We start from the raw sequence: 24,006 nt of genomic DNA, 5'->3' as shown, positions 1-24,006 counted from the left end.
TTTGGAGTTTTGATAGTGATTGTATTGAATCTATAGATTGCTTTGGACATAATGGACATTTTAACAATGTTAATTCTAATAGCTCATGAGCATAGAATATCTTTTCATTTATTTACATTTTCAGTTTCTTTTTTTTAAATATTTTATTTGTTTATTTTTAGAGAGGGAAGGGAGGAAGATAGAGAGAGAGAGAGAAACATCAATGTGCGGTTGCTGGGGGTTATGGCCTGCAACCCAGGCATGTACCCTGGCTGGGAATCGAACCTGGGACACTTTGGTTCCCAGCCTGCACTCAATCCACTGAGCTATGCCAGCCAGGCATTTTCAGTTTCTTTATCAATGTTTTATAGTTTTTAAGTGTTCTTTCATCTCCTTGGTTAAATTTATTCCTACATATTTCACTTTTTAAAAAATATTTTTGATTTTTATTGTTGTTCAAGTACAGTTTTCTGCCTTTCCCCCCAACCCCTCCCCACCATGCCAGCCTTCCTCACCTCCTTCCCGTTTCCACCCCCCTTGTTATTGTCCATGTGTCCTTTATAGTTGTTCCTGTAAGCCCTTCACCCCAAAAAACTGCTAGAATAAATGAATTCAGTAAAGTTGCAGAATAGAGAAATCCACATACAGAAATCTGTTGTGTACTTATATCCTAATAAAGAACTATCAAAAAGAGAAATTAAGAAAACAATCCCATTAACAATTGCATAAAAAAATTGAAGTATCACAAGCTGAGCCACACCAGTCAGGGCTGTCGTATTATCAGCATGAGCTATGAGAGGCAGGGTTTGAGGTTTGCCCACTGCTGCATCCACGGTCCCTGGAACAGTACCTGACGCACTGTGTTTGACACATTTTTTAACTGAATGACTGAATTACGAAGATGACCTAAATAATATAGTTCATTTCATAAAGCTTAAAATTAGGGAACCTTTTTTTTTTTTAGAATTTAGTCTTCAAGTCCACCACTTTTGGAACACAGCTCAGGTCATCGCTGTCATTTCTGGAAATTCTTTTCATTGTAGGAAAGTGGGCTAAGTCATTCCTTGCCAAATGAGGTTTCTCAACCCACAATTTGACTAAGAATGAGAGAATCAAACCGTATGTTTGTGTAACTACTTTTAACACCCTGACATAGAACTATTCTAAGTGTTTATAAATAGGTTGAAAGGGCAGCCAGACAGACTGTGCATGCCATCTAGGGTTTGCTGCAAGTGGAGGCAGGTGTTTTTCCCTGGACCGACTGGAACACGGTGTCCGTCTGGGACAGTTACTTAACAGATACTGTGTGCACCGTCTGTGCATGGGAACATGCTGAGCACAGTGGGAGAAAACAAAGTTAAAGAGGATACTTCCCTAACCTTTGGGGGAAAATATTGTTTCAAGTCTAGAAGGAGGAATTAATGGCATGTCTGATTTTCCCACGTATACAGATCCTCTAAATTTATTATTAACTAATAAACTTGGTTGAAAACATTTTGTTACTTATTATATATGTTCTTTTCCTGCCTTTTCTTATTTTTTTATATTGATTTCTGTTTCATTATCTTCCTTTGTGATAATTCCCTTCAGTTTGTGTAAAAATTTAAGGTGTCTGAAAGCCTACCCTATAATGTTTAGTCATAAACACCAGTTTATATGTTATTAATTAATGCTATTAATATGGAAATATAGATGTGACTTATTATAAACTATCTATTTATATAAAAATTGTTTTTCCTGAGATGTCATGTCTTTTTCTCATATTGGATCTAAAATATTTTATTTCTAATAGCATCTGTATCCAGTGTACTTGGAAAGCATTTTCATAGGAGTGTTATGTATTTTTAAAAATATTTCTAAAGTGATCTGGGCACACTATCAATATTTTTTCTATCACCTCAACTTCTAGATGCCAGAAGGAACAGAAGGGAACTCAGAACTCTTGCTTTTTGCTGAAGCTTAGTAACAAATGTAACTGAAAATCCTGTGGCCTTATTAAATCAACTTTGTTTTTTTTTTTAAGATTTTATTTTATTTTATTTTTTAGAGGGAAGGGAGGGAGAAAGAGAGAGAGAGAGAAACATCAATGTGCGGTTGCTGGGGGCCTTGGCCTGCAACCCAGGCATGTACCCTGACTGGGAAGCAAACCTGCGACACTTTGGTTCGCAGCCTGTAAATCAACTTTGTTTTTAATCAGGGGATACAATTTAAGAATCTTTTAATTATAACCCAATATATATTTGCACAATGAAATACAGTTGAGAGTCCATTAAAACTCAATTAGCCACAGACATGGTTTTCGAACAAGGGTAACAAGACCCTTAGATAGGGAAAGAATAACCTTTCCATGAAGTGGTGCTGGGACGACAGGGCACCCACAGACAGCAGAGTGAACCTGGGCTCCTTCAACACACTACGCATCAACACTAACTCAGAGTGGTGCCCAAATATAATGGCTAACAGGGTAAAATTGTTACAAGTAAACACAGTTGTTCATCTTTATGACCTTGGATGAGGTAATGGTTTAATATGACACTAAAAGCACAGGCAACAAAAAGAAATAGATAAATTAAAAACTTGTGTGTCAGAGGACACTATCAAGATGAAAAGAGAGCCTATAGAATGGGAGAAAAGATTTGTAGATCATACATCTGATAAGGGTCTAGTATTCCGAATGCTAGAACTCCTACAACTCAGCTGTAAACAAGTAACCCTACTGAAATATGAGCAAAGGAGCCCTGGCTGGGAGGCGTAGTGGGGTGGAGCATTGTCCTGTGCACCGAAAGGTTGCAGATTTGATCCGTAGTTGAGGTGCATATGAGAAGCAACTGACCTATGTCTCTCTCTCACATTGATGTTTTTCTCTCCTCCCCCCACTTACCTTCCTTCTCTCTAAAATTAATAATAAAAAATATTCTCGGGTGAGGATTTAAAAAAACATAAGCAATGAACTTAAATAAACATTTCCCCAAAGAAGATATACAAATGGCTCATAAGCACAAGTAAAGATACTCCACATGAAAAGATGCTCAGTCTCACTAATCATTGGTGAAATGTAAATTAAAACCACTAGATACAACTTCACCTCCACTAAGATGGCTGTACTAATACTAACTCAAACAAGAAGACAGCAACAGTGTTGGTGAGCATGTGGGGAAATTCAAACCCTTGTACATTCCTGTTGGGAATATAAAACTGTGTCACCATTAGGAACAAAAATTTGTCAGTTTCTAAGTTAAACAAAGAATCACCATGTCAACCATCAATTCTACTTCTAGGTATATACCCTAGAGAATTTAAAACCTAAGTACACACAAAAAATTGTATGTGAATGTTTGAAACATTATTATTCACAAAAACCAAAAAGTGGAAACAACTTAAATGTCCATCAGTCAATCAATGGATAAACAAATGTGATATATGAGGGGGACCCAAAAAACAACTTATCTATAAAAAATTGTATATTTATTTTTACATGTTTAAACTTCAGTCAACTTCAAGGTACTCACCATTTGATGCAATACACCTATTGAGATGTTTTTTCCACTGCTCAAAACAGTTTCTGAACTCCTCTGTTTTGATGCCTTTTAGTTCTTCTGCCATTTTTTATTTCACCTCTTCCACATCAGCAAAATGTTTCCTTTTGAGGACTTTTTTTATCCAGGGTGTAAAAAGTCGCTTGGAACCAGATTGGGTCAATAGGAAGGATGGGGCACATGGTCATGCCATTTTTGGTGCTTGTATACCACCCATCATGAAATGGGCAAATGCATTGAAAGAGTCTTAAAAAAAATTCACAGAAGCCAGACGCAGCCTCTCACAACAACACCAGTGGGTACACTGATACAGATGGGTTATAAACTTGATTCAAAGTAAAATTTCTGTTATCATAAAGAATTTAAGGACTTCTAGCCAGGATGGAGGTGTAAGTGGACACACTGTGCCTCCTCACACAACCAAAAGAAGGACAACAACAAATTTAAACACAAAAAACCACCAGAACTGACAGAAAAGTGAACTGTATGGAAGCCCAACAACCAAGGAGTCAAAGAAGAAACATTCATCCAGACCGGTAGGAGGGGTGGAGTCGGGCAGCCGAGTGGAGAGGACTTGAGGCAAGGCTGTGCCTGGTGGGCAAGGCGGCAGCTGTTGGAGCGAGCAGTCCCACATTCACCAGCAGATAAATTGGAAGGAACAACTGGGGAGCGAGACAGACCATACGACCCAGGACCCCATTGCGGGGAAATAAAACCTCAAACCTCTGACTGAAAACACCTGTGGGGGTTGAGGCGGCAGCGGGAGGAACTCCCAGCCTCATAGGAGAGTTTGTTGGAGAGACCCACAAGGTCCTAGAATGTACGCAAACCTACCCACGCGGGAATCAGCACCAGAAGGGCCCAATTTGCTTGTGTGAAGCAGGGAAAGTGACTGAAATCCAGCTGAGAGCTCAGCAAGCACCATTGTTCTCTCTCGGATCCCTCCCCCACAAATAGTGTCACAACACAGCAACGTGGATTGCCCCGCCCTGGTGAACACCTAAGGCTCCACCCCTTACTACAAAATAGACACATCAAGACAAAAATAAATAAATAAATAAATAAATAAATAATTTAAAAAGGCCCAAAGGGAAAAACGGGTTAAAGCTCCAGAAAAAATACAACTAAGCAATGAAGAGATAGCCAACCTATTAGATGCAGTTCAAAACACTGGTAATCAGGATGCTCACAGAATTGGTTGAATATGGTCACAAATTAGAGGAAAAAAATGAAGGCTATCCTAGGTAAAATAAAGGAAAATGTACAGGGAACCAACAGTGAAAGGAAGGAAATCAGGTCTCAAATCTATGGTGTGGACCAGAAGGAAAAAAGAAACATTCAACCAGAACAGAATGAAGAAACAAGAATTTTAAAAAATGAGGAGGGGCTTAGGAAACTCTAGGACAATTTTAAACATTCCATCATCTGAATCACAGGGGTGCCAGAAAGAGAAGAGGAAAACCAAGAAATCGAAAACTTCTTTGAACAAATAATGAAGGAGAACTTCCCCAATCTGGCAAAGGAAATAGACTTCCAGGAAGTCCAGGAAGCTCAGAGAGTCCCAAAGAAGTCAGACCCAAGGAGGAACACCCCAAGGCACATCATAATTACATTAGCTAAGATTAAAGATAAGGAGAGAATCTTAAAAGCAACAAGAAAAAGCAGAGAGTTACCTACAAAGGAGTACTCATAAAACTATCAGCTGATTTCTCAAAAGAAATCTTGCAGGTAAGAAGGGGCTAGAAAGAAGTATTCCAAGTCATGAAAGGCAAGGACCTACATCCAAGATTGCTCTATCCAGCAAAGCTCTCATTTAGAATGGAAGGGCAGATAAAGTGCTTCTCAGATAAGGTCAAGTTAAAGGAGTTTGTCATCACCAAGCCCTTATTGTATGAAATGTTAAAGGGACTTATCTAAGAAAAAGAAGATAAAAAATATGAACAGTAAAATGACAACAAACTCACAGTTATTAATAACCACACCTAAAATAAAAACAAAAACTAAGCAAACAACTAGCATAGGAACAGAATCAGAGAAATGGAGATCATATGGAGGTTTATCAGTGGGGGAGCGGGAGGGGGAGAGAGGAGGAAAAGGTACAGAAAATAAGTAGCATAAATGGCAGGTAGAAAGTAAACAGGGGGAGGGTAAGAATAGTGTAGGAAATGTAGAAGCCAAAGAACTTATAAGTACAACCCAGGGACATGAACTAAAGGGGAGAATGTGGGTGGGAGGGGTTGTAGGTGAATAAAAAGGGGAAAATGGGACAACTCTAATAACATAATCAATAAAATATGTATTTTTTAAAAAGAGGACTAAAATGGTTAATTTTGTGCTATGTGAACTTTATCTCAGTAAAATATGTTTGCATACCTATATTTACAATGAAAATACTATTTTAAATTATATTTAGTGACTTCCATGTGTAAATGCATTATAATCTTCTTTCTTTATTTCAGGATGCTAGGAAAGCTTGTAATGATGCAATGCTTGTTCAGGTAAAGTTTTTTTCTCCCTCAATTTACTTTACTAATTCTTATGATACAGCCGCACACTGATGCAAATGACATTCAGAGTTTTTCATTAGTGTCTCATTGAATAAGTGAGATCTTTAAAAATGCTGTAACTTGTCAAATGCTGTAAAAGTGCTTTAAAAGCATACTTGTTATAAAAGAAGTCTATGGAAAATAAATACTATGAAAATATGTAGGTTCTTATGTGTTTCTTTGAAGGTAGCTTTTTGATTCTTTATGATATACTCTGAGCTTTTTTAATTGTATAAACTCTTAGGAAGTTTTCATTAATTAACATTAATAATTTTCATTAAGGAAATATTTCATATGCTTGACAAATATAAAACTGGCTTTCTTATAAACAGCTAAAATTATAAATGTTTTACTCCTGGATCATCTACCGTTAGGTTTTACTTGGGCTTTTTTTACTGAAGTTGGGAGATATGTCTGTTCGGTTTAGTTAATAGTCTACAGAAGCTATTCCTACTGGAAGGTGTGCAAGTGGCACCACTTTAAGTCAGTCATACCTTTCTCTTGAACCACATATTGATCCTATAATCACCCTGTGGCAATATTTATATTAGATTGCCTTCAGTTGCTCTAAGGTTGTTTTGTATCAAGATTTCTTGCCTATTAGTAGTTTCTACTTCATTTCCTGAGCCATAACTAAAGAAAAGAATAACATCATTCATATCTCATTCTAAAGATCACATCGAACATGGACTCGGTGGGCCGGATACAGATGCGAACCAGACGCACACTGCGGGGGCACCTTGCTAAGATCTACGCTATGCATTGGGGATATGACTCAAGGTTTGTGCCACCATTTTCAAACTGTCCGCAAAATTATAGTCATTAAGAATCATCATTTGCATGTCCTTAAGAACAAATAATTTCTAGTTAAAACTGCATTTATGAAGTGTTTGCAGAAAATGCATCTAATATGAAACTGCTTTCAGTAAAAATATTCAGTGACACTTTAAAAGTTTAGAAATATTTACTATGGAAAATAAATACATCTCTTAAAAATATCCATTATCAAATTATCCAGGTTAATTGTTTGAGATTTCTTTTCTTTGCAGTTGGGTATTATACTTTGCTTTTTACTATGCCAAAAGCAGTTCTATTGAAATTTCAGCAAATAAGCATGTATTATTGAATATTGCTATTTCCAAGTTACTGAGTATTACTATAATTACTACTGAAATTCACAAAGGATCAGAGTACATATCTATCATTAGCTCTCCAGATTGCATTTTCAAGATGGTAGTCTCTTTTGAGAAATTACTTGATTAATTCAAATAGCAGTTATATTTTCCCCTTGCACTTTCTTTTGGCATTAATTTCATGCCACTCCTCTGATTTACTCAATTTCTTATAAATATGTGTAAATATCTTATCTACCAGATAGATGGTGGAGCCTCAAAGGTAGGCGGTATTTTCTGTGTTGTACCCATAACACTACATTCACAGGCTTTCGATGGACATGTTCAGTTGAATGAAATACGGTTGTTCAGCTTCCATGTACTCTTGATGTCAATAAATTTAAATCAGTAAATATGCACCAGTCAGCCAGTGCCCACCAGGATCTTGAATAAGAACCTAGACTGCTGTCACCATAACATTGGTGAATCATAACGCAGACATTTTTAGCACAGTGTCTAAATTTTGCTAAATTTTATGTTATGTTGAAAATTTTGGCATGCAGAATAAATTTCTTTTAAAGTTGGAAAGATTATTTTCTGGTATCAAGTTTTTATTTGAAAAATTGTATATATATTTTGGAACTGTTCTACATTAACACGATGTATAACTAATTTAAACTACTTTTTCCCTCTAAGTGTTGAATTATTTTTGTTTGTTCCTCTAGGCTACTAGTCAGTGCTTCTCAAGATGGAAAATTAATTATTTGGGATAGCTATACAACAAATAAGGTAGAATTTCTTAATCATTCTCTGAAGTAATGTATTATTTGCAAAGGTGTTCATCAGTTCTTTCCTTTGTTCTATTACTTCCAATAGTAATTTCCTTCTAAGATAAATATATTCCATTCATTTTAATCTAGATTAAAATGAGGCTTAGTGTTGGTTTTAATACTTAGCCACTTTTTTTAATTACCAAGAACAACTGCAGAAATATTGTTCAATATGTTTTACTAGACTCTCATATTTTATATTTGAATATTAGAAAAGAGTGTATCAGTTTTACATACAAATGATTTTTTAAACAAATTCCCATTTCCCAAGGTGACAGTGACCCTGAGATTTTGATTCTATTTGTGGGTAAGCCAGGATGCTAGTGTGAAGCTTTTCTTCGTCCACTCTGGGCGTTGATTTGTGTTTCTGGACAGCTCAGAAGAGACAGTAAATCAGAGGCAGATCACAACTTGCTTAGATCTCTTGCTGGGAAAAGCCAGTGGGGTCACCCTAGTTTGTCCCCTGGAAGGAATCCCTGGCATGTAGGTGCTGAGTGGTAGTGGAAAAGCTTCAGGAAAATGTTCACAGGTCAAATACCTTGAGATTCTGTGTATACTGATATCATTGTTTTTCATTAAAGTTTAAAGAGCATCATTTTGTGAAGTAAATAGTATCTTCAGCCTGGTAGAGAATTTAAAGGTAGCCAAGACAGATTTGCATTCTAACAGTTTTTCTATATTAATTGGCATTGAGCATGTGTCTTTCAATTGTATTTTCCTACAACAACCAAATTGTGTATTAAAAATATTATTTTGAGGTAAGTGAGAGCACAGTAGTAATCACATGATGTGTTGATTCTTTGTATGGACCATTTAGCCTTGCTAGTCCCATACACATTAAGTTTTGCTGCCTAACTTGCAAATGACTGGTGTTGGGTAAGAAGGCACCAGGCACAGGTATGAGTAGATTGCAAACTGTTCCCATTGTTTAAATTTTTTTTTATTTTAATCATTGTTCAAGTACAGTTTTCTCCCCGCTACTCCCATTCCAGCCCACCAACCCAACCCTCCCCCCTTCCCCCCATTACCCCCCACCCCTAGTTTTTGTCCATGTGTCCTCCAAATTTGTTCCTGTAATCCCTACCCATTCCCCCCTGGAATTCCCTCTTCTCTCCCCTCTGGCCACTGTCAGGCTATCCCCTATTTCAGTGTCTTTGGTTATATTTTGCTAGTTTTTTTGTTTTGTTTTGTTTTGTTTTGTTGTTTAGATTCCTGTTAAAGGTGATATCATGTGGTATTTGTCTTTCACTGCCTGGCTTGTTTCACTTAGCATAATCCATTGTTTAAATTTGAGCCCATAGTAAGTGCCCTGTTATTAGAAGGACCATCTCTTCACAGAAGAACCATTGTAATTGACTCTGATACTTATATTACTTAATAATATGTTGGAGAAAATCCCTCCTTTGAACCCTACTGCAAAAACAAAGAGTTTTGTTACATTTTTTATCTTAAACATTTTATACTTAATATTTCCAATTGTCACATAGCTTGAAATATCCTTGTTCTTGCTTCCTCTCTTAAAAGAATAAGTTCTGAAAAGAGCAGTTAAATTATTTATAATAGAGAAAAAATAATATGCCTTTCAGTGTGCATTAGTATTTTGTTTTTCATTGTTTCCTTCCTGACTTCACTGCATTCTCTATTTTGCCTTAATTTTTAGATGCATTTAATTGTTGGTAATATTTGCTTCATTGTAAACAGGTGAGGAAGCTGACTGTCGTACTTAGTAACAGTGCTTGTGTGTTCTGCTTGTCCTGCAGATGCATGCTATTCCTTTGAGGTCCTCCTGGGTGATGACCTGCGCTTATGCCCCCTCTGGCAATTTCGTGGCCTGTGGAGGACTGGACAACATCTGCTCTATATATAACTTAAAGACCAGGGAGGGGAATGTGAGAGTGAGCCGAGAGCTACCCGGTCACATAGGTGAGCACCACTGAATGTAGTCCTAGTTTTCCTAAAAACAGTACTAGTTCTACAAAGATGATGAATTTATTGTGAAAATTCAAACAATAATGAAAAATACAAAAAGAAAACAAATATTATTTTTTGTATTCTCTGCAACCATTTAACAATTATGGGATTTTGGTATCCATACTTAAGTATGTAACTGAAAGTGTATGTTAAGATAACACTTATGAAGTATTTTTCACTGGGAGAGCATGTTGCTTTATCTGCCAGAGTGCACACCACACATCACTCACCAGTATAGATTTTGGTTAGCAGTGTTAACTGGGAATTTTTTGCCAGTCCTTGGGATTTTGCCTCTCCGAATTCTTTGCAATACTATTTGGCCATGCTTTTTACAAAATCTCTACAATGGCATTTTCCTACCATTCCTGTATTTTGAAATACTGGTCAGTTCTGAGCATCCAAATGGCACCTTTTTCATGAAGCCTCCACTGGGGCGGTTGTTCTAGTTTCTCACAATACTTCTAATCGCTCGGCAAGGTACTTCATCCCATCTGCCAGAGGTTATAGACATTGAGAGGAGTATGTCTCTCCTCAGCTAACCTGTAAGCAGGAGGGACTGTGTTTTACTCAAGCTGTAACTTTCAGAGGGGCTATCATGATGTCAGTGTCACAGTAAATACCTAAGAAAGAGTTCGTGAATAAAATTTCATTTCAGACAGCATAGAGTTGAAGGAATTGAAAGTAGGATGCTAGATTGTACTAACAAACACTGTTGCCCTGGTATTTTTAAGAATAAATATTAGTATTTCATATACTATTTTGAGTTATTTAATCAATGATAACCTAAAATGTTACTCTCTGCTGTAGGCTACTTGTCCTGCTGTCGTTTCTTGGATGACAGCCAAATTGTTACGAGTTCAGGAGATACAAATTGGTAAGTTTATTCCAGAAGAACACTGATTTTGGGGTTGCAGATGGTAGAAGGAACTAATATAAGAAGATATGAGAGTCATTTTTATTCATTTCTAATTACAGTGCTCTATGGGACATCGAAACTGCCCAGCAGACCACCACGTTCACTGGCCATTCTGGAGACGTGATGAGTCTCTCTCTGAGTCCTGACATGAGGACTTTTGTCTCTGGTGCTTGTGATGCCTCCTCCAAGTTATGGGATATTCGAGATGGAATGTGCAGACAGTCTTTCTCTGGACATGTGTCAGATATTAATGCTGTCAGTGTAAGTGCGTAGCATTTCTAAGGGAAATTTATTGTGCATTTACAGTGCCGAACCCTATACCATGATCTTCACAACAAATTGCCTACGAGGATTTTTAAAAATAATGTTCTTATAATGTTGAATTCCCAAAGAGTAAAGTTGATTCAAAAAACAACCCAGAAAAGTTTTCTCCATAGACTTAGGTTTTTATTTGCAAATGAACAATAAGCTCTATTTCCAGATGTGGAGGGATAGACCATCTTGAGCAAACAAGGTGGCTGTCCACAGGTGTGTTCAGGTTGTTCACAGTATGCCCGTTTTATCCATTCGATGTCTGTTGAATCTGTAGGATAGCTTATTCATAACATTGGTAATTTGCCTTAGTTTTTTCCCAGTGTTGTGGGTTGAATTGTATGCCTCCAAAATTTTAGATTGAAGTCCTAACCTCCAGTACCTCAGAATGTGACCTTATTTGAAAATAGGGTTGTGCCATGTGATTAGTTGAGATGCACTGGATTAGGGCCCTAATACAATATGACCAGTGTCCTTCGGAAAAAGGAGACATTTAGAGACAGCAGGCAGAGAGGGCAAACCGTGTGAAGAGATGCAGGTTGAAGACAGACATCTACAAGGCGAGGTGAGAGGCCGAACAGATCCTTCCCTCACCACCCTCAGACACCTTGATCTCAGACTTCCAGCCTCCAGAACTGTGAGATGACAATAAATCTGCTGCTTAAGCCACTGAATTTGTGGTTCTTGGTTACGGCAGCCCTAGCAGACTAACACGTTTGGCTAGAGGGTTATCGGTTTTATCTATCTTCTCAGAAAACCATCTTTTTTTTTCAGCGATATTCTCTATTTTGTCTTCTGTTTCATTGATTTTCACTCTAATCTTTATTTTTTCTTTTCTGCCGCTTCCTTGGGTTTCATTTGTTTTCCTTTTTCTATTTTCTTCCCCCACCCCTTTTTCTAGTTTAAGGTAGAAAGTGACACCATTGATTTGGAGCTTTGTTTCCCCTAATTTTGGAACTTAAAAGTTATGGGTTTATTTCTAAGCATTGCTACTAGCTACACCCCACAGATTTTTGTGTGTTGTGTTTATGTGCACTTGGGAAAAATTCGAATTCCGCTGTTACTGGGTGGAGAGTCCCCTAGACGTCAACTTGGCCAAGATGGTTGAAATTGTTATTCAAGTCTTCTGTCCTTACTGATTACTGTCCGTCTTTTCTATTCATTATTGAAAGGGGGGTGTTGAAATCTCCAGTTGTGCATTTGTCCATTTTCCTTGCAATCTATTGGTTTCTTGCTTCATGTATTTCAATCTATAAACCTTTAGAATTATTATTAATGAATTGGTTCCTTTATCATAATGAAATATTCCTCCTTATCCCTGGTAATGTTATTTCCTCTGAAATCTTTGTTTGATATTAATACAAATACCCCAGTTTTCTTTTGATTAGTGTTAGCCTGGGCATATCTTTTTCCTTTCTTTTACTTCTTAAATTATTTATTTTCAGAGAGAGGGGAAGAGAAGGAGAAGGAAAAGAAGAGAAACATTGATGTATGAGAGAAACATCAATTGGTTGCCTCTTGCATGCCCCCAACCAGGGACCTGACCCATACCCAGACATGTGCCCTGCCTGGGAATTGAACCAGGGACCCGTTGCTTTGTGGGACGATGCTCAACCAACTGAGCCACACTAGTCAGAGTAGTCTTGCTTTTTCATAGTGTGATGATTTCTGTGTTTTATAGTTTAGGCCCAAAGCTGACTTAATAAGAGTTGCATTTAGAAAGTAGAAAAAAAATACATTATTTCCATGTGATATTTTTAGCTATCTAGATACCCCTATAAAGAGTTCAGTGTATTTTTTGGATTACAAAAAGTATTATAAAATCAATAACTTTGCTACACCGATAATAGCCAGGTAGAAGAAAAAAGGAAGAAAATCCTATAGAGAACAGCAATAAAAATTATAAAATAGACAAAGAATAAATTTAGCAAGAACTGTGCAGAATCTAAATGAAGACAATTATAAAACTTTAATGGTAAACATTTTTTAAAAATTCATGTTTCTGAATAGGAATAGTGACTATTTTAAAAAAATCATTTATCCCTCAAACTAATTTTTGAGTTTAATACAAATTTTAATCAAGATCCAAGTGAATTTTTTTGAGGTGCGTTTGAGAAATATGGAGAGAAGAGACCTCTTCATCAAATATCTGAAATCCAAGCAGGAAAAAAGGAGAGGACAGATTGATTTGAAGCAGAATAAAGTGTGTTGCCATGCCAGAGAATAAAATTTACTGTCAAGTTACAATGATTTTTTTAAGTGTGATACAGGTATCAAAAAAGGGACAGAGAGAAAACTCAAAATTAACATTTTTGAATATATGAGTATAGAGAATTATAGATGTGGCAACAAAATGAGTAGAAAAATTATTTCACAGCTATGACAATTAACTATTAAGAAAATTAAATTAGATCCTCATACTGAATGCTGTATATCAAATAAATACCAGATGGGTAAAAACTAAGATGTGAAAAATGAAATTATTAAAGAGGGAACTAGAAGAAAATGTAATTGAACATCAAATAACAGTCTGGGAAGGACTGACTTTGTTTATAAAAAATTAAATCTCAGAGGGAAAGGTAACCAAATTTGACTATATAAAAATTTAAAATTATGTTTTTAAAAAAGTAAACAATATTAGAAGGCAAATGATAAACTATAAAATAATTGAAGCAAATTTCTGTTCTTTATTTCACTCCAAGAAATCAACAAATGAAGTACTAACAACACAGTAAAAACTAAGCAAAGGATATGAACAATTATTTCACAAAAGTAATGCAGACAGCCATTAAATATATGACAAAAAGTTGTCTCCTCTTTATAAAAGAGTTAACATTGAGTGGCACCAGTATCTGTGAAAAGGGATGCATAAACTAATAATGCATAGTTTTGTTAACTACTAGCTTAACATTATAACCTAGCCTAGCTGGAATGATTCATGTCCTTTTTCATAAAATCTTTCCTATTTATTTCTCATAATGGGATTTTGAAACATTTAAGAATACACATGTTTATGGAATTTGAATTCCATCAATAGTAATATTTATATTTAAGTATTTCAGTAAGACACGTGGAGGACCAGAGCCAATACTTACTGAATACTAGGTCTGTGCTAACCAATAGGCTATGTACTTGGCATAAGTTATTTCATTCAACCCCAACCAACACTCTAAAACTGGAAGTAAGGCCCAAAGTGTGTGAGAGACCTCAGAGCCCGACAGCAGCCACCGGGTCAAAAGCCCAGCTGGAATTCGAATCTCAGTCTGTTTTCTCTGGTGTATTATTACACTGTCTCACATGATTTTCTGTACATGTCTATGGAATAAATGCTTGTTGCTTTCCTTTCTAGTTTTTTCCAAGCGGATATGCCTTTGCCACCGGCTCTGATGATGCCACTTGCCGTCTCTTCGACCTACGTGCAGACCAGGAGTTGTTAATGTATTCTCATGACAACATCATCTGTGGGATCACCTCTGTAGCCTTCTCAAAAAGTGGGCGCCTCCTGCTAGCTGGCTATGATGACTTTAATTGTAACGTGTGGGACACACTAAAAGGAGATCGTGCAGGTTAGTTCCTAAGTCCACATTATGTGTTGGTTTTGTCTGGGAACATGAAGAGGTTCCCATCTGTTGTTTGAGGCTCCTGGACACCCAGATGTGGGGAATGGCAGCCCAGTGGTTCTTAGGCACGGTCACTGTTGCCCTTTGAGTTCAGTTACAGTTCATACACCCTAGTTACATTTCTGTTTTCTGAACAGTTAACATCTAGTTCTGTCATATCTTCTTTTTTTTTTCAAATACAAGTGAAAGTTTATTCAGGAAGTCAGAGGCAGAAAAAGTGAGCCAGCTGGGCTACGTGGGCTCAGGAAATAAGTTACAGAGGCAACAGAAAGGCCTTTGGAGCTTAGGAGAAAGAGAGCAAAGGTGCACACCTTGAGGGAAGAAGAGGGAGAAAGATATGTGAAAGAGAGAGAGAGAGAGAGAGCGCGCGAGAGCCAGCGCACCCTGAAGAAAGAAGAGGTTGGAGAAAGGCATGGGGGGAGGGTATGTATGTGACAGAGAGAGCATGCAAGTAAATGTGCATTTTTTTTGTTTAATAAGTTTTGATATAAAAAAGAACTGAGTATAATTCAGTGTGATCTTTTCAAAATTAGTTTTCTTATAACCTTGACAGGAAACATTCTAAGTGCTGTAGACGATCTTCCTCCTGGAACAGATCTTGTCTGGGACAGGACAGAACCGTTGTCCCCCTTAGCCCCACACTCTGAGTTTCTGTCCTGCAGCTTCCAAAGTATTAGTACACACATCAAGTCATTGGGGACTGTCACAAATTACGTAGGGTGATTTAACTTTTTTTAGAGTTAAAGTTAAACGTAAGGAATCAAAAAGTTCTACATGGCATGTTACCAAAACACAGTAGTCCTGACAGCAATCCATGTTTTCTGCTTCCAAAAGTAGCTTAACTTTTAGGCATTAACTGTTGAGGGTTTGGCTCTATCATTCCCCCTCCCATCACATTCCGCCCAGCCACATCCTTCCTGTCTTCCAATTTTTCCCATTTTGTGAATTTTGTTTAGATACCAGAGTTTACATAATTGTGGCTTTTTTTACACAGTACTTAGTGCTGAGCCATGAGTTATATACTCTGACTTCTTTTGCTATGCATCTTTTTAATGTTCTCTAGGGTTAAATTAATTTTTTGGCTTATTCTTAGTTTTGATGTACTTCTCACTAGTTGATCTTCAACCTTTCTGCCAGTTTTGATATGTCTCAGAATGGACCCATTTTCATTCACTGTGTATTCAGTGGGCCTTTCAATCTGGTGACTTGTACCCTGTAGTACTAGGGAAGCTGGGGGTGTTATTTAATTGCTGTCATTTCTCCTTATTACCATAGTTTTCTGTTAACAAAACTATGAATATTAAAATGCCAATAAGTTCACAACTGAATCTAAAAAGCAAGCTAAGCAAACAACCAGAACAGGAACAGAATCTAGATACGGAGATCTTTTGGTGGGATATCAACAGGGAGGAGGAAGGGAAAGAGGAGAGTGGGGGAAAGGTACAAGGAATAAGAAGCATAAATGGCAGGTACAGAATAGACGGGGGGAGGTTAAGAGTAGTGTAGGAAATGGAGAAGCCAAAGAACTTACATGCCCGACCCATGCATGATAGGAACTAAGAGGGGAAGATTGCTGGAGGAAAGGGAGGTGGGTACCAGGTGGAGGGAGGTGGGAGGTAAAGGTGTAAACTGGGACAACTGTAGTAGCATATCAATAAAATATGCTTTAAAAAAAAAAGCAAATGAAGCTAAAGCTAGATGAGTTTGATGGCTTCAGAAAGCTATAACCAAAACATTCCAGTGTTTGGTGGTTAACCGAATAAAGTAAATAAATCATGTTGGTATTTCTGGAAGTGGTGACATAAGGCAACTTCATTCTTATGTTTTGTTGTTCTTGTGGAAAAGGGTCTATTTCACTGAAAATTTCGTTTTGAAAATAGCATAGCTCAGTGGCAACATTTGGAGTAGCATAAGCTTATGTAAAGTGATAATGTTTACTGTTGTCCTCGATATAAGAAAGCATAACTATGAAAAAACTTCAAAAAGAATAGCATGACTTGACACACCTCAAAAATTCACGTAGCACAAAGAATTGTATTTTACTTACGTGTCCAGCTTACCCCTGCACTCGGTCTCCCGACTCAGAGAAACTTGTTAGCTTCTAAGTAGTAACCTCCCATATCTTCTCTGCAGACCTAAGTTTAATTCTACAACTTGCCGTTGCTAACGTTTTACTGAACTTTGTTTTCAGGTGTTCTTGCTGGGCACGACAACCGTGTCAGCTGTTTGGGCGTGACTGATGATGGCATGGCTGTGGCAACAGGCTCCTGGGACAGTTTTCTCAGAATCTGGAATTAACAGTGCATACAATGTTTCCGTTCTCTGTTGATACCTGGAAAAATCAGTGCTGCAGCCTAGAGCTGTGAAAAAAAATTCTACCTTATATTTGCAGTTGAAGATTTTTCTATTGAGATTATATACAAAGAGCAGCTTTCAGTAAAATACAAAACAGAAAAAAATGGTGTTTTAAAAAAACAAGGCAAAGGTGCTTGCTGAATCAAAAGGACCAGTGTATTGAGTTGAGCTAGTTTAACTTTGATGAATTTTGCTTTTACTCAGTTTGTTTCCTTGTGTAGAACAAAATGTATACATTATAGCAACCTATCATGTTTGTGTTTGCCTTTTTTAAGAACTGCATCTTTAACTTTGTATACATCAGAAATGTCACATTTTTGTTTTTTAATGGAGGAACCAGGCACAGTAATAGAGTAGTCCCTTATGTGCGTGTCCTTATATTTGAAGAAAGTCTCCGTGAATTCTGACCTCCTGGTTGCCTCAAGTTTAAGAATTGCTAACAGGGTAGGTACCTGGAGTGGAGTCCTTTTCAATGTCCTTAGTTTCTGGTGCATCTTTTGCCATCCTATCAGTTTAAGTAAGTGCTCATTTTCAGCCCTCTGAGAGGAAGATAACCTGAAGGCTAGGGAATAGAGATTTCCCTATGAAACTTCAGACATAACTAAGAAACTTTATGAATAGGCAGACAGCAGTAATCGCCTATAAATCGTTCTTGGCATTTTAAAAAGGTTATGATCAAGTGACACTTTGAGTAATCCTCCGAACAACTGGACTTCACTATTGATTTCATATTCAAGAATGGAGTTTGTAGCCTACTCATTACTCCAGAACAGGGACGAACGTCTGCACCGTCTTTGCACCTGGAGCACTTCCCCAGTGCTGGTACGTGCTCCATCGGTATGTGTCTAGAGATAAGGAAGCGTGACGGATGCTTTTTTTCAAAGTGTAGAATCTAGCCAATCACTAGACCTGTGTATAGTTGTGACAAGGTGGTTTTATGAATTTACGTTCACCTAAAATCGGACCTGATGTAAACTGTGCCTTCAGGTTTTAAGAAGGAAACATTTCAGCTCTGCTCTTCTGTGACTTTTCTTCCCTGAAAACAAAGTAACTGGTTTCTTAGTGGTGCGACTGTGCTTCAAGAAATGCCTAGATCCAAGTGACTCCATTTTACAGCCAAAAGAAAAATTCAAAGAGCAATTCTTAAAGGAGCCAGAGGAAAATACTAAGCAGTTCATTCCTCTGCTTGTCAATGGTATAATGTGTTGTCTATTACTAGAATGGGCCCTCCTGGATTTAAACAGATACTTTCCCCCTTCCATTTTTCTCTTACAAATAAATCTAAATGATTGACAATGGAAGATTGTTAGTCTTGCTTGATGGTGCATTGTGTTTTGTTAGTAAACTCTGTCAGTTACTGTTGAGATAGGGTCACCTATAATCCTGAATACTTACAAATTTTATGTGTCAGTTTTCTTTTTTACGTTGTGAATGTGCTAACAAGTATACCAACTATAATGAAGTCAGTTTTAACATTGTTATTAAAAAGAGAGTAAAATGAATAAAGGAGGATGAAGATATGGGGCCAAAATAACTTGTGGATGGCAGGCACGAATGGATTTATACAGATTTCTATGAACGTTATCCTATGAGTGTTTGTGGACTATTTATATTACTTCGTATAGAACAGCTCTTTAAGATCAGGCAAAAATATTTTAAAGGAATGTATTCACTTCCAAAAGGGGCTGAGGGTTTGCCATGTAGTTCAGCAACTCATTCCTAAATCCTAATCAAGAAAGCACTTCTGCCACATGAAAAATACAGTATCCCCTCTACTTTGAAAGTTATTCTAGGAACAAAAACCTTTAGTCAGAGAAGCACCCAGACTACAATTCTATGATCTTAAATATGCTGATAAAAATTTATTTTAATGTTACTAGTTTCTGTGCATAGCTTAAAAGCAATTCCTGTAATTAACTATGTATTAGGCAACTGAAACCTACCCAAGATTGTGGTTAATTATATATATGACCAAATGTGACCTCATTACCACATTAACTTACTAGTTAAACCTTTGCTTTCCAGTAGTATGAGTTCCACTTGCTAAATATTTTTAATTGCAGTTTGAGTTCAGCTGATTGTCTATTTAATTGTTGTTCATTAGACTTCCTGAAATTAAAAAAAAATAGTACATAACACATAGAAACTGTATAGTTTGAATCTTGGTTTTAGAAGACTTAAAAAATATGGCCAAATGTAGTTTTAAGGAATTTGTATTATCAACAATATTGCAGTTATCTGAGGCCTATCAATTCTCTTTTTACCTTGTAAGAAACAGGTTTTACTTGTGGACTTTGTTTTCTAAAGATCTGACAAAAATATTTTAAAGGCATATATTCTTTTCTCAAACAACTTAATAGTAACATGCCCTGTGGTTAACCAAATCATCCCAAAAACCTGCTCAAAAAGCACTTCTTGCTACCATAAGCTAGGTCCCTCCCTAGCCCTTAACACCTGTGATTCCGGGGTACACACACCATGAGTTCCATCTGCAAAGAGGCAAAGATTTGGGCTTAATACTTCAGCTACAAGGGATACTAGCTGGCAGTTCTCCTTATTTTAATTTAGATTCAGCTGAACCGATTAATAGTGCTTGTGTCCTAGACATGTTGGATGTAGGGGCTTCTGGAATATGGGGTAGACAATTTTAATCTATTAAAAGAGAAATAGATCTTCACTTTTCCAGGTGGTAAAATGTTTATTACTGTTAAAAAATACTGTGCAATATTATATAACTGACCTTTTGAGTTCTTAGATTTAATAATTAAGATTGTCCATTTTAAAAATGAAAACCTTCAGGGAAGTTTATACTTTGAATACTGGTGAATGTATCACATTTAAAACCGTTTAACAAAATTGAATAATTGTGGCTTATTTGTTGATGTATTTGAACTTATGGAAACTGACTGAACAATCTCCCAAAAAAGCCAATCATTATTTTAATAATGAACATTTTCCTTCTAGAAACTTTAGGGTGTAAGTAAGGATTAAAGCATTTAAAAAAATTTAGTTATCTCCAGCTTCTAGTTCCCTTTTCTGCCATTGTGGAAAGCAACATTTTAAACTTTCTCTTCTCCTGTTCAAATTTTTAAAAGACCCACAAGCTACACTATCTTTTTTGTGAGGAAGGGTAGCACAATGAATAAAATTGACATTTTAAATTAGTTTAAATAGAATATAAAGTACACTTTCTATTTACTAGTTTTTCTCTTGTTCATTTTGAGTTGCCCTAAATTGAGTGCTGTTTTAAAACATTGGTTACCATAGGTACTCATGAAAATGGTTTGTATTTGAATGTCTAAGTTAGCATTGTTTTAAAAAATAATTTATTAATCACAGATTGATGGTACACCTTGTATTTAGCAAATATGTTTGCATGTTGATGAAATATCCTAAGCCTTTTTTTGTTAAGTCCAATTACTGATCCTGTAAAAGTTATGAGAATGCAGCATTATGGAAAACCTGGTTGATTTAACTGGTGTTCAACATGCCCCAAAAAACCTTAGATCAGACAGTATGTATTTCTTAATTAATAGAACTTCAGACATACTTGGTATTTCAAGACTTTTCTTTGTTACACAATGGTGCTCTATTCTATTGTTTTCTTTACAAAGCATCATCTAAATACTGTATTTGCATATTCTTACCCAAAGGCATCCACAACTAAGTGGGTTTTTTAAGCTGGTTAAAATGTTTTTCTTCACCTACAATGGTTCGTACCCACTTGTGGCCAACTGACTGGGAACATCAGTAGTACGATTATGGGAGAAGTGAATGTACTAGACTTTAAACCAAACATAAGATGGATTTGTCCCACGATTTAACAGTATTCTTGGATCTCCCTTGCACACTGATTCGTTTATTTGTACAGTAGCTCTGTGAAATAATGTTGGCTGTGAATTGATATTGTAATCAATAAAGTGCTTTAACCAGGTTTCATGTGGCATATTTAAGTCCCAGAACTAAACTCCAAGCCCAGTATTTCATGCTCAGTCCTAATTCCTTTATCTAAACATTTGCCATGGGCTACAGAACATGGAAGAGATTGGCGTGTTCCTGATCTATCCTTTTGTACTATGTTAGTTTAGCCCTAAAGGACCACAGATTTTCACTAAAAAGCAGAATTAAGTCATTCTTTCTCTGGTGCTCCTTTAGGGTATAAACCATTCTATTGCTTATAGGACTGATTAGAAGTTTTTACTTTCATCACAACCTTGGAGAAGGATGAATGAAGAAGCTTTCAGCTTATGGCCAGGCATGCTAAAAGAGCTAATCCAGTCAAAAGATGAGTCAGCCCACCCAAGACAGCTTCCAGTCTAAACCATAGAAATCAAGAGTAAAGCTCACTAAATGCCCATATAAATGCTACACTGATCAACTATCAGACAAACAAGTTTTATTTTTACCTTGAAGTTTGCATACTTATAAAAAATGTACTTTTGTAAAAAGTTGGAGGTTATACAAAGTTTATAAATATTCCTGCAAACACACACAGTGAACAGTAACTCTGAACTACATCAACTGTAAATTACATGATTTCTGTAGAATTCACAGGCTTGGCTGTAGGTGCATTTAGTTCTAGGCATAAAAGTTGGGTTTCATTATTTTAGTGTTCCATTTCCAACACTCCTTTTTCCAACACATTTTCAAACTTGATCAGGTGGAACTGCATTCAAACTGGTGATGGAAAACTTACTACAAGCTTACATACCAGAACCACAAATCCAGGAGTTCCCAAATGTTAGTGTGCCATCGGGATCACCAGGGGGCTTGTTAACAGCAGATCACTGGTCCCCAAAGTTAGAGTTTGATTCAGTATGTCTGGGGTAGGATCCAAGAATGTGCATCTCTTACAAGTTGACAAGTATGCTGTTGATCCAGGGACCAAACTTTGAGAACCACAGTGGTACACTAATGAGGTGATACCAAACCACTATGCTGTTTCAGAAATTCAAGTACTATGTATAAAGTTAAGGACTTGAACTTGTAAACTAAATTAGCAGTACACAGTCTTAGACATCAATGTTTCATGTTGCAATTGTTACCCGATTCACACATGTTGGTGGCAGGTACCAATTTTTGGTTATAAAGCAACAACAAAAGCTGTTAGTTAATATTTATTTGGATTTGACACTTCATCCTAGTATCTGATTGGCATAAAAATATTTTTTAAAGGCTTCTACGGCCTAAATGATATTCTCCTTAAAATACCCTGAAAAATAGTTTTGCACCTGCTGTGAAAAGACAGAATGGCATCCAGGAGCCTTAAAGGCACAGAAAAGGAAGTAGTGAGTCTTTAAAGAAGAAGAAAACAGCCTGAAAAGATATCCCTCCCACAGAAAAGCGTGAATATATGTATTTGGCCAAATGCACTGTGTCCTCTGTGAGTGCGCATTTCTAACAAGCGTCCAGGTGATGCTGATTTGGTGGTCCTCAAGGCTACATTTTGCATAGCAAAGCCCTAGAATATCATTTTTAAATGTTTCCATATCAGTTTCAGTAAGTTTTTAACACAAACACGCACAATACTTGAATCCATAAATACTTCATTAAGCTAAAAAATACAGTGCTAATTTTCAACCATGCCCCGGCAAATTCATACAATTAAATAGAAGCCACCCTGGGGGACAATCCAGCAGTACCCTCAGCAAACACCTTCTGTAGAACGGTTCGTACATGACTCTAACCACCCAAAATTCAGACCTCCGTTTCTGGCTATTTTATTACTTCAAACTTCAAAGGCGATATAGAAACCTTTCCTTGCTGCTGTCATAGCTGAAGCTGAAAACATTCTTTAGAAACATCAGCAAGCTATGTTTGACCCAGAAACTTTTAGAAGAGACTATTTAGAACAACAAACCTTTACACGCTTTACATCAGTTTTAATGGGAATATAAGGAGTAAAAAAGAGCGTTATTTATTAGTGTTTTACATACCTGGCAGAATGGCAAAAATGACTGTAACTTGCAAGATAATACACTCAAGAACATCCTACACTCCTTTTTGGTGGTTGGAGCAATGGAGATATAAAACAAAAAAGTGACTATTCCCATTAAAGTGACATTGAAAATTAGTTTTGATAAAGAAGATGAAGGGAGCATTCTCTAACTCCTGGATGCCAGGAAGCAGAGTTTTTCAGAATCAAAAACGAAGAGAGCCCTAAGTAAGAGAAGGCCCCACCCCTCAGGGGTCACATAATTGGTTCTGTTGCTTTTAACTAATTCATCATTTTAACACATCAAACAATTTAGCCTGTTCCTTACCTAAAAGTGAAACTAAAGAAACATAATAACACTCTTCAGAAATGCAAACACCCTGAGATAGATCATTATCAGAATCTACACAAGAATTTGCTATTTAGGTATAATGGGTACAATTCATATTTAAAATAATTTCATAAAAATAACTGTCCCAAATCATCCAAGTTGCATTTTCTCTTATGATGATCACCAAAGCAATCTCTATTGTTAAGATGCTTCTTCATTGCTTGAATGTAGAAACTGCTTAGTAAAATTCTCCAGCTCATTTTTAAGTCGAACAGCTTTATTTCTATTTTAAAAAGTAAACAAAACAACAAAATAATTATTAAGATCCACAAGAAAAAAAATGCATCCCATCCCATGTTAAAAATAATAAAGCCCCCAGGCTGCTGCTGCTACATTTAGCTAAACTCAGACTAAACTATGAAAACCCTTTTTAGAGTACTATACGTGCTACTGCAGCTTTGCGGTAAACAGAGTCCAATGTTCAGGACTTCAAAGGATGAAAAGTGCAGGAAACAGTAGTCCTATCACCTTACATGGGAGATAGAGCCTAAGTCATGTACCGT

General features: G+C 36.7%; 2 protein-coding genes across 2 annotated transcripts in view; one reads left to right on the top strand and one right to left on the bottom strand.

Moving 5' to 3' along the window:
- Positions 1–21,111, top strand: part of GNB4 (G protein subunit beta 4) — a 47,471-nt gene extending 26,360 nt beyond the window's left edge. Inside the window, exons 3-10 of the mRNA XM_028504713.2 lie at positions 5,975–6,013; positions 6,735–6,841; positions 7,899–7,962; positions 9,764–9,926; positions 10,782–10,848; positions 10,950–11,151; positions 14,552–14,768; positions 17,014–21,111. Of these exons, the coding sequence (XP_028360514.1) occupies positions 5,975–6,013; positions 6,735–6,841; positions 7,899–7,962; positions 9,764–9,926; positions 10,782–10,848; positions 10,950–11,151; positions 14,552–14,768; positions 17,014–17,120 (966 nt within the window). The 3' untranslated portion in view covers positions 17,121–21,111. The remainder of the gene's footprint in view (positions 1–5,974; positions 6,014–6,734; positions 6,842–7,898; positions 7,963–9,763; positions 9,927–10,781; positions 10,849–10,949; positions 11,152–14,551; positions 14,769–17,013) is intronic.
- A 445-nt stretch (positions 21,112–21,556) lies between these two features.
- Positions 21,557–24,006, bottom strand: part of MFN1 (mitofusin 1) — a 35,208-nt gene continuing 32,758 nt past the window's right edge. The window contains exon 19 of the mRNA XM_028503151.2: positions 21,557–23,726. Coding sequence (XP_028358952.1) covers positions 23,645–23,726 — 82 coding nt within the window. The 3' untranslated portion in view covers positions 21,557–23,644. The remainder of the gene's footprint in view (positions 23,727–24,006) is intronic.

This window comes from Phyllostomus discolor, chromosome 2 (genome assembly GCF_004126475.2).
Source record: "Phyllostomus discolor isolate MPI-MPIP mPhyDis1 chromosome 2, mPhyDis1.pri.v3, whole genome shotgun sequence".
Classification (NCBI taxonomy): Eukaryota; Metazoa; Chordata; class Mammalia; order Chiroptera; family Phyllostomidae; genus Phyllostomus; species Phyllostomus discolor.
Note: the sequence above shows the minus strand (reverse complement) of the source record. Positions and strands in the feature narration are given on the sequence as shown.